Source organism: Dromiciops gliroides, chromosome 2, assembly GCF_019393635.1.
Source record: "Dromiciops gliroides isolate mDroGli1 chromosome 2, mDroGli1.pri, whole genome shotgun sequence".
Classification (NCBI taxonomy): Eukaryota; Metazoa; Chordata; class Mammalia; order Microbiotheria; family Microbiotheriidae; genus Dromiciops; species Dromiciops gliroides.
Window position 1 is genome coordinate 464,534,130 of NC_057862.1, and position 10,985 is coordinate 464,545,114.

A 10,985-nucleotide genomic window follows, 5' to 3' on the forward strand; every position below is an offset into this window, starting at 1 on the left:
TAACCCCGTGTCTATATATATATATATATATATATATATATATATATATATATATATATATATATATATACATACACATGGACAGTATTAGCATATAGGTTATCGATGGGGATACATACACATATACCACACACATGCACATAGATGGACTTTTCTTCCTTGTTGGGATATCACCTTTTTGAGAGCCTCTCTTGTTTTTTTCCATTCTTTGTTCTTAAATTACCAGCACTCATCACAGTGCCGGGCATATGGTAGGCAATTAATAAATGCCCATTGGTGTTGGTTGATGGATTGGGTGGTAAAATCAGAAGTCTAATTGTGGAGGGTTTGTTATAGGGAGGGAGAGGGAATGGAGGCACTGACGTAGGAAGCTTTCTACAGGAGCCGGTAGCTGAAATGGCGTTTTCAAGACGACGGTTGGTGGGCAGGGATATTATTAATTCTTTCAGTTGGGGGTAGAGGCGAGGGAAATTTTTGTTAAAAGTAAGGTCTTCATATTAAAAAAAAAAAGTTGGGTCTCATTTTATACGAAGGCAAACTGGGGCCCAGAGAAAACAGCGAGCTCCAAGTACAAGGCCCAGAACAATGAGACCAGCGCCCAAAAGACGAGGGCACTCCTCCCTAGCCCAGTCTTCTTTCTCCCAGCAGCCTCCGCGAAGTAAAGCGCGCCCCGCCTCCGGCCGGCTGTCGTCTTGGTAACCCAATCCGGGTGCTCGGCGCCTCTTCCGGAAGTCGCCACCATTCATCCTCGTTATTGGACATGGGCCCTTGGGGGCGGGTTCTACGGGGCGGCCACGGCGGAGGCGGCCGCGGCCATGGCCATGGCAGCGCCGCTCGTGCTGCACCTGCTGCTGGCACTGCTCTTGGGGTTAGGCGGCCAGAGCAGGGCAGAGCCAGAGCGGGATAGCCTGCGGGAGGAGCTGGTCCTCACCCCGCTCCCTTCCGGGGACGTGTCTGCCACCTTCCAGTTCCGCACGCGTTGGGACTCGGAGCTGCAGCTTGAGGGAGGTGAGGGAGACGGTTCGGTAATTCCTTAGGGCGGCCTTGCTTCTGAATTCGAGGAAGGGGCGGGGCTTCAGCTTGGGGGCGGGGCTTGATGGGAGGGGGCCTTTACAATGGTTGGAGCGGGTTGGGAAGGGCTCGGGGGCGGGGCCTCTGGGCGATAGGGGCGGGGTCTCAATGGTTCTTGGGGGACTGGGGACCTCTTCCTCGAGAGGTGGAGATTGAGGGCGAGAGTAAGGGGAATGCTTGGTGTAGGAGAATGGCCTCGTTATAGTGTTGGTGGAGGAAGAGGCAGTTAGGAAGGGGCGGGGAGAATGGCGTGTCATTGCAGGGGGAGAATGGGGAGACCAGGCGAGATATTGGGGTAGAATTGGAAACAATAGGAAGGGTTCTTCTAGGGGTGGGATTTGAATAAGAACCGAACTCTGGGGTGGTTTTTGTTTGAAGGTATGAGGTTGGTGAGTGGTTCCAGATCACCAGAGTCACTAATGGGGGCGGGGGGGGGGGTGAGGGTGAGAAGGAAGGAGGTATGCACTTGACCTACCTCTTCTCAATGTCATCCCTCTCACTGGGGGCCAGGCCTTCCTTTTTTTTTCCCGGGGCAATGGGGATTAAGTGACTTGCCCAGGGTCACACAGCTAGTAAGTGTCAAGTGTCTGAGGCCAGATCAGGCCTTCTTTTTGAGGAGTGACTTGGGAACATTTAAAGAGGGCTGAGCCAGCCTTTCCTTCCACAAGGGCTTCACTACTCATCTCTTTCCCTCTCAGTTTCTCATTACAGGCTTTTCCCCAAGGCTTTGGGGCAGCTAATCTCCAAGTACTCTGTGCAGGAGCTACATCTGTCACTCACACAAGGCTTCTGGAGGACTCGTTACTGGGGCCAGCCCTTCCTGCAGGCCCCGGCTGGGGCTGAGCTTTGGGTCTGGTTCCAAGATACAGTTGAAGAGTAAGTGCCTACCTCTGCCTGCTGTTAGGTGTGAAGGAAGGGAGACAGTCCAGGCTTCCTGGAGGTGCCCTCACCCTGCTTTGGGAGTTAATTGTGTCTAGTACCTGTGGGGGGCCAGCAGATAGGGCAGGCTGTTCAGCCCAGCTGTTTGGGGTGTTGTAAGATGAGCCTCAGACTCTGGTGACATCAGATTAAGATCCTAGTCAATGAAAATCAGCCCTTGTTCACTTTTATTCTCTCACGGTGTTCCATGGAGACTTGGGACACCTCCAGGAAAGGTCTGGAGTAGCATATTATCAGTTAGCTATCAGGAACATTACTGTGTTGGAGATAATTAATTTCCATTGTCATACTCTAGAAATTGATTGTACTTATCCTTTAAGACTGACATGTCTAACGGGGTCCAAGCAGTCCACAAAGCTTGTGAGTATCCTGGAACCAGATTAAAATGGAATTAGGAAATGTTTAACAAAAGACATAAAAATATAGTCAAGATAGATAACAATTTGTGGTTTGCTAAGTCCATTTCTATTTGAGTTGGACATCACAGCTCTAAGAGTTATGGGATAGGGATGGGTGAAGAGCTGTGAATAGTGAACATTGATTTCCCAGGATGGTACCTAAAAGATGGTAAAATCCTAAAGTATGTGAATAGAAAGCCCTAATCTCCAATTCTAACCTCAAAACCTATTGAACCTTGCTTTCTTAGGCTACCTTTTTCTCCTAACTTCTAGCTTTCATTTTTTTTCTCTCCAACTTTCTTTCCAGTCTTTTCTGTTCTTTGCCTTATACTTTTAACTTGCTTTCCTTGATTATCTCCTTTCTCTGCTATATTTTCTTCATTTGCAAAATGCAAGGGATGGACTAGATTCTCTCCAAGGTCCCTTCCACCTCTAGATCCTGGGGTCCTAACTTAGGCTCCAGGAGTCTCATCTTCCTCCTCTATAAAATAAAGACATCACACTTGTGGCCCCTATCTCACAGAATTATTGTGAAGAAAGCCCTTTATAAATTTGAAAAAAGAAGCCATTTACATTTGAGTGGTTATTCTTGGTGGTGATAATGATGACCATGAGATTCCTATGTTCAAGAGGACAAAAAGATTGACTTAGCTGGAGGGGTGGGTGCCTTTTGAGAAGGAGTGGGAGATATAAGTGGAGCGGGCAGAATAGGGAGATTGGTGTAGGGCATTGTTCTTTTTACCTTGGTGGCAAGCCTTTTTGTTTGGGGGCTGGGTTTGGGGAGGGTTGTTTTTTGGGGTTTTTTTGCTACACTTTTCTCTGATTTCACTCTGGGAGGCAGATCTGTGTGTGAGACACATAGAAGCAGTCCCAAGACTGAATTAGGATATTTTCCCCTTCTTTTTTGTCTAGTGTTGATAAATCCTGGAAGGAGCTCAGTAATATCCTCTCAGGAATCTTCTGCGCCTCTCTCAACTTCATTGACTCCACCAATACTGTTATTCCTACTGCTTCCTTCAAACCCTTGGGGCTGGCCAATGGTGAGATGGTCCCAGAGACCCTGGCTGTGATATTGTAGAATGAACTCCAGATTTGGAGTCAGAGTATATGACTTCAAATCTAACTCCCTGTGTCCTTGGCCAAGTCACTAATTCCCTCTAGACCATAGTTTCCTCATCTACAAGATGAGGGTGTCACACTAGATGATCTTACAAAGTCCTTTCCAACTTCCAATCTGTGATCTTATGACTAGATCAACAGTTCTTAACCTGGGGTCCAGGATATGTGGTGTTTTTTAAACACCATATTTTGATAACTATTTCAGTGTAATTTGTTTCCATTGTAATCATTTGAATTTTATTTTGTACATTTTAAAATGTTATTCTAAGGAGTCCATGGACTTCCCCAGACCACCCATCAGGTCCAAGACACTAAAAAGATTAAGAATCCCTTCACTAGATCATAATTTTTGTTTGTTTGTTTGTTTTTAGTGAGGCAATTGGGGTTAAGTGACTTGCCCAGGGTCACACAGCTAGTAAGTGTTAAGTGTCTGAGGCTGGATTTGAACTCAGGTACTCCTGACTCCAGGGCCGGTGCTTTATCCACTGCGCCACCTAGCCGCCCCTGGTAATAGACTCCATAACCCTTTCACCCTTCCATGTAGGATCCTAAAAATATGGTGTTGGAAGGAACCTCACTTGTATTGAAACTGTGACCCTGAGAGAGAAAGTAACTGGCCAGTGATCACTTCAGTAGTTAAGTGACAAAGTCAGGACTCTCTTGGAGGTGGATTGGAAATAGTGCTAGATTTGAGTCCTTGGAGACCTGGGTTCAAATTCTGTCTCATGCTGGGCAAGTCATTTAGCCTCTTTTAACTTCAGTTTCCTCATCTGTAAAAATGAGGATTAATATCTGTAGTACTAACCTCTTAGGGTTGTTGTGACAATTAGATTAGATGATGGATGGAAAGGTCTTTACTATATAAATAAATACATATATATAGTACTATATGATATATATATATATATATATATATATCAAAGAGAAATATATTACTGTATATTTTACATATGTGTATATATAAAAATATCAGTTGTTATTATCCATCCTAAGGAAGGGACAGAATAGCAGTTGAGAGCCCTGAAAGCCAGACTGTATATGAGAAGAGTGAGTAACAAAGGTCTCTGGGCCTCCTGTTGGAGTTTAAACCCCAGAGGATGGTGGAAGGAACACATATTCTGCCCTCCTAGAGCCATCTAGTTCCTAGTCTTACTTGGAAGGGACTCTAGGAAGAAAAGAAGAGTTAATTCACTTTTGTCTTCCTCCTGAGACTTAGTGAAATGGGGCCTAATGCCCCCAACAATGGTAAGACCTCACATTGCTCTTATTTTATAATATTATGTATTATAGTTATTTGTGTTAATGCCTGATCTCACTACTGAACTGTAAACTCCTTGAAGGAAGAGACTGTGTCTTATCTCAAACTTTGTGTTTTCCCCAGTGCTGAGTGTAATGCCCTGCACAGAGTAGGCAGTTAATATTTGAGATGATGAAAAGAAGTAGAAGCAGTGCCTGGGGGAGGGGAGAGGAGGGGAGGGGAGGAGAGGTAGGAAGAGCACTAGTCCCTATCATCTAGAGTCTGCCTGGAGTGGTTTTGGGGTAAGTGACAGAGACCAGCCTGACTGAGCTCTGATCTTTTCCCTTATAGGTACCAACCATCACTTCCTGCGGTATGCTGTCCTTCCACGAGAGGTGGTATGCACTGAGAACCTCACTCCATGGAAGAAGCTCTTGCCTTGTAGTTCCAAGGTGAGTTGAATGATTTGGAAGTATTCAGTTTTACTCTCCAACTCTGAGCATTACCAAGGAACTGGGGAAACTGGGGAGCACTGCTTCATTCTGGGATAGCAGGGTACGTGTCTGGAGAGATGCCTTCCACATTGCCAGGTAGCATCTGAGGAAGTTCCACCTTCTTTCCTCTTTTACTCCCCAGGCAGGCCTCTCTGTACTTCTTAAGGCGGAACGATTGTTCCACACCAGCTATCACTCCCAGGCAGTGCACATCCGTCCTGTGTGCCGGGTAAGTCACCAAAGATGGAGCATACCTTCCATGTCTCAATCATGTGAGGCATTTTTGGGTTCTGGTCACTTCTTAAGGAATAGGCCCTGGCCAACCAGACCTGAGCTGGAATGGCAGAGAGGTGAAAATGCTGGACTTGGAGTAAGGAACACCTGATTCAAATCTTGTCTCAGATACTTCGACCTTTTAACATCTCTGAGCCTCAGTTTTCTTAGTTGTAAAATAAAGGGGTTGGATTTGAGGGTCTCTAAGATCCCTTCCAGCTCTAAATCTGTGATCTTAGGATTCTGCAGAGGCCTCCAGAGAAGTTGGGTAGGGATGGGCAAATACTGCCTGTCTCACATCTGTCTTGCCCCTAGGTTCCTTCCAGGGCTAATTTTCTGTGGTTTTTAGGATGCCCACTGTGTCAGTGTTTCCTGGGAGCTGAGGCAGACTCTCACGGTTGTGTTCGATGCCTATACCACAGGCCAGGGGAAGAAAGGTAATAACCCCTGACTTCTACCCTATCCCCCTAAGTGAATGGGCCCATCCAAGTGCTTCCCTTAACTCTGCTCTTTACTTGTCTCTGTAGACTGGTCTCTCTTTCGGATGTTTTCTCGGACCATCACTGAGGCCTGTCCTTTGGCCTCACAAAGTCATGTCTATGTTGATATCTCCAGAAACAGCCAGGTAATAGCTCATATTTTCCATAACCCTTTAAGGTTAATAGAATATTTTCCTCATAACGGTCCTTTGAAATAGGGAATGAGTGGTTTTTCCCCCTATTTTACAGAGAAAGAAACTGATACACATTGAGTGTGCAGTACATCCCATATCTTCCTCAGGGCTGGAGGTACTGTTGGTCTACCTACCTTTATTCTTATGTCCCTAGGAGAATGAGACTCTTGAGGTGAGCCCACCCCCAACTTCCACATACCAGGCAGTTGTCCTGGGAGACCGGAAGACATATGCTGTTTATGATCTGCTTAACCCTGCCACATTCACTGGCTCCCGAAGCCTTAACCTGCAGCTCAAGTGGAAACAACTCCAAGATATTGGTGAGGGGCTTGGAGACTTTTATTATGGGGAATCTGGGGAAGACCTCTTAGGTTGATAGGAAGGAATAATAAGAACTCACATTTATATAACACTTTAAGATTTAAAATACAACAACCTAATGGTGTAAGTGTTGTAAGTAGTTATTACTTCTTTTTTTTTTTTTAAGGGAGTCAATTGGGGTTAAGTGACTTGCCCAGGGTCACACAGCTAGTAAGTGTTAAGTGTCTGAGGCTGGATTTGAATTCAGGTACTCCTGACTCCAGGGCCGGTGCTCTATCCACTGTGCCACCTAGCTGCCCCCTAGTTATTACTTCTTTTTTTTTTTTTTACTTTTTTTTTTTTTTAGTGAGGCAATTGGGGTTAAGTGACTTGCCCAGGGTCACACAACTAGTAAGTGTTAAGTGTCTGAAGCCGGATTTGAACTCAGGTACTCCTGATTCCAGGGCCAGTGCTCTATCCACTGCGCCACCTAGCTGCCCCCTAGTTATTACTTCTTAATGAAGTTCAAGAGGTTAAGTGACTAAGGGTCAGAGCTGACATTTCCACCCATCTCCTGACTACATCTAGTCAGGGCTCTTTCCTTTATACTTCAATGTGTCTCCTTTTTGTTCATGTAATTCTGTTTTACTTTTGTCTCAGTAGTCATAAACAAATATACATGTCTGTTTTCTTTTTATGTCTATTATCTCCCTCTCTCCAGGACCAAGAACATCCTTGTGGGGTAGGCTGGGTATGGGTTGTTATCCCTAGATAGATTAAGTAACCACTGAAGATCACAGAGCTAGTTAGCAGGGGATGGGGCCAGGGCTAGAATCCAAGACCTCATAGCACTGATCCCAAGGCTTTTCTAATGTACTCTTAGGCTTTGGGGCCCTAGGATAGACTGGGGTGTTGTCATAAAATTTAAAAGCTGGAAGAGGCCTTAGACCATCGGCTCCAACTCCCTCATTTTACAGATGAAGAAACTGCAGCCCAGAGCAGGGAAGTGATTTGCCCAAGGTCATAGAACAAGTTAGTGCCAGAGTCGAGACTAGAACCCAGTTCTCACGATCCCCAGTTCTGAATTCTTTGTACTGCACCATCCTTTATGGAGAATGGTAGGTTTTCCCCATTTTGGCTTAGGCCTCATTTAGTGACCTGCTCGCTATGACCCCTTTGCTTCCCCATCCTTCCCACAGAGTCCCAGATCGTTCCATTTCTGCATGCCCAACGATACGTGAGTGGCTACGGCCTGCAGAGTGGGGAGCTGAGCACCGTGCTGCACAACACACACCCGTACCGAGCCTTTCCCGTTCTGCTGCTGGAGACCGTGCCCTGGTACTTACGGCTCTACATTCATACTCTGGCCATAACCACCAAGGGCAAGGAGAACAAGCCAAGTAAGGACCCTGGTTCCCCCTGACTGCCCTCCTGGTTTTGAACATCTCTCTCTGATCAGTGACCCTTTCATGGAATCCTGAAGCTTTAAGGGACTTTAGCTAGTTTAACGTCCCTCCCATGTGGGAGTCCCTCTGTAGTGTCCTTAAGAAGAATCCAGCTTTTGTGGGAAGCCCATCAGAAGTGGAGAATTCACTATTTCAGGAAGTCGCCCTTTCCTTTCTTGGACTGCCCTAGACCTTTGTAATCTGTGAAAACCACCTCAGGTCCCAGCCCAAACCCCTAAGAATATGGCCATGAAACGAGATGAGGATGGCACCACTACAGGGGTTGCTGTAAGCCCCCAGGATGAGGTGAGGGATGTTGATGAATCTCTCTTGCTCCAGGTTATATTCATTACCAGCCCGCACAGGACCGGTTGCGCCCCCACCTCCTAGAGATGCTCATTCAGCTGCCTGCCAATTCTGTTACCAAGGTTTCCATCCAGTTTGAACGTGCTTTGCTCAAGTGGACTGAGTACACACCTGACCCAAATCATGGTTTCTATGTCAGGTATGTCGGGCAGCCTCCTCTTTTCTGGCCCTGTCCTTTTCCCACACCCATCCTCTTTGACCCTTGTCCCAAAAGGGGATCAGAGACATGTTTTATTTATTTGCGTGCAGCCCATCTGTCCTGAGTGCCCTGGTGCCCAACCTGGTGGGAGCCAAACCAGCCAACTGGGAAGAAAGCCCACTCTTCAGCACAATGTGAGTGTCCAACTTTTATCCCTTGGGGATAACCCACTCCTAAGCCCCTCTCTCAGTACTCTTCTGCTTTCAGAGAATGTGGTGTCCAGGCAACCTGGTCCTATATTTGAGATCCCTTTTCTGGATCGTGGGGGTGGGGTAAAGAGCCTTTTTGCCCTTTACCCAGCATCCTTTGGAGACACAAACCTTGGAGTAACCTCATACAATTCCACTGTGGGGTCAGATGGAATAAAGAGCAGTATCAGGGTTTTGGGTGCTGTTGGGAAGAGGCCTGGGAAGGATGCTGAACCCCAACCACAGCAGACTCAAAGCAGAGCCAGCAAAATCTTGATTGGACCGGAACAGGACCTTGTGGATTCAGAGTGAGAAGCCCGGGTTCAAGTGCTGGCCCTGCCATCTCCAGGTCACCTGATCAGGGGCATGTCACAACCCAAGCAAGTGTGTGTCTTTCATAGCCTGCAAGACCTGAGCCTCCTTTAACTCATCTCCAAAGTGGGATGGATCTTACTTGGACTGTTTGCCTGATAGGGTTGTTTTAAGGGACATACAGTAGAGAATCGGGACTAGATAGGACCTTAGACGTCATCTAGGCTACTCTCATTGAATCACATAAGCTGTATACCTATAGTACACTGTAATTCTTTCATGCTCTAAATATCTGTTATTTTATTATCATCAAAGACTCCACAGGATAGCAGAGCTAGGAGAGAGCTCAGAGCATGGAACATATCATGTCAGGACTGGAAGATATTTTCAGGACATAGAATGTCCAGTGTGTAACCCAGGGCCTTTGATAGGAGCTTATTAATCAAAGTGTGCTGAATTGAACGACATTGAATGTCGGAGCTGAAGGCGACTTGAGAGCATGGCCTTTGGGAGCTTGGAGGAACCCGGAAGACCATCTAGCCCAGGCTCCTGTTTGTACAGCTGAGGAAGCTGAGACCTAGAAATAAGCAGCTCAGGCTGGCTATTAATGTAGCTATTAATGGACAAAGCTGGTATTTCGTCCTAGGCCTGGAGGCTCAGGCCAGAGCGCTTCGCACTGCATCATAGCGCCATCGCTGAGGGCGGCACCTCCCTCAGGCCTCAGGCACAGAGGGAGCAGAGACTCCAGTCAGGGCATTTTTCACAAGTGCTTTTTGGTTTAGGACTCCTTGGGAGCCAGGGGCTCGTTGGTTGGAGTGCTCAGCACAATAGTAAAAACATTTGGGGCTTATTAAGGTCATGTTTTTCCCAAATAGTTCCTCATAGACCAAAGCCAGTGTACCAGGCTGATTGCTTTGGATGGCAGTGGGTGGCTAGGATGGTATAGAGAAGACAGCTGAGGCTGGTGAGATCAGGAGACCTGGATTCATGTATGTGCTTTGGCCTTCCCTAGCTGTGAATCTGTAATATGAGGGTTGTGGTGCCTGTGGGCTTGGTAAGGCTGGGTTGTCTTACAGAGTGGAAAACTTCATGGAATGGGCTCTTATTGGTGTGAAGCTGAAGAAGGCGCTGAGGCTGAGTTCTGAGCTTTCTTCCTTCTTTGTGTCCCCCCCCCTCCCCCGCCCCCGCAGGTTTCCCATCTCTGACAGCTCCAGTCATTTTGTGCGACTCTACACTGAGCCACTGCTGGTGAACCTGCCTACACCAGACTTCAGCATGCCCTACAACGTCATCTGCCTCACCTGCACTGTTGTGGCTGTCTGTTACGGCTCCTTTTACAACCTTCTTACCCGCACCTTCCACCTGGAGGAGCCTAAACGGAGCCGGCTGGTCAGGTGGTTGGCCAATATTATTCGCCGAATCAGAGGCGTTCCACCTGTGTGACCCACCCTGCTCTTCTTGCTCTGTCAAGATGTTCCCTTCTTCCATAGATGAGAGCCTCCTCCGTCTCTGAGCCCCTTATCTGGTGGCCTCTGACTCTCCATCACCTGCCTGGCCTGCTAGGATCCAGAGTCAGATGAAGGCCCAGGTGTCCCCAGTATTGGCAGAAGGAATAGTGGGAGGAGCAGGACTGGGCTTTCCCAAACACAGGGTGGGTGGAGCTATTTGCTGCTGAGCAGCTGATGTCTGGAATAAAGTGTGGCTGCCACCCTGGCTCAGTGTGGTCTTGTTTCTGGGGCTTAGGGAGCCTTAACGGGAGGGACCCTGTTTCCTAGCCATGGCTGTGGGTCTTTGGATAAGTCATTTTTTTCATTCTGGGTCTCAGTTCCATGAGGGGAAGGAGGGGTTGGACTAAATGATCCCTCAGGTTTCTTCCCAGCTCTAAAATTCCAGGTTCTAGAGTCATTGGTTAGAGTTTCACCTAGAGCCCCCCTGCTGGGTTGACAGTAACTGAAGAGGCCACGAAGTCTG

The 10,985-nt window shown here is 47.3% G+C and overlaps 1 protein-coding gene across 1 annotated transcript; it reads left to right on the forward strand.

The window, feature by feature from the left end:
• The first annotated feature begins 766 nt into the window (after positions 1-766).
• On the forward strand, positions 767-10,727 carry PIGT (phosphatidylinositol glycan anchor biosynthesis class T). Its single transcript, XM_043986616.1, has 12 exons — positions 767-1,008; positions 1,770-1,947; positions 3,321-3,448; positions 5,116-5,216; positions 5,401-5,487; positions 5,881-5,968; positions 6,059-6,156; positions 6,359-6,524; positions 7,704-7,904; positions 8,289-8,454; positions 8,565-8,648; positions 10,205-10,727. The coding sequence occupies exons 1-12, from the start codon at positions 816-818 to the stop codon at positions 10,455-10,457; spliced, it is 1,743 nt and encodes a 580-aa protein (XP_043842551.1). The 5' UTR covers positions 767-815; the 3' UTR covers positions 10,458-10,727.
• Positions 10,728-10,985: the final 258 nt, after the last annotated feature.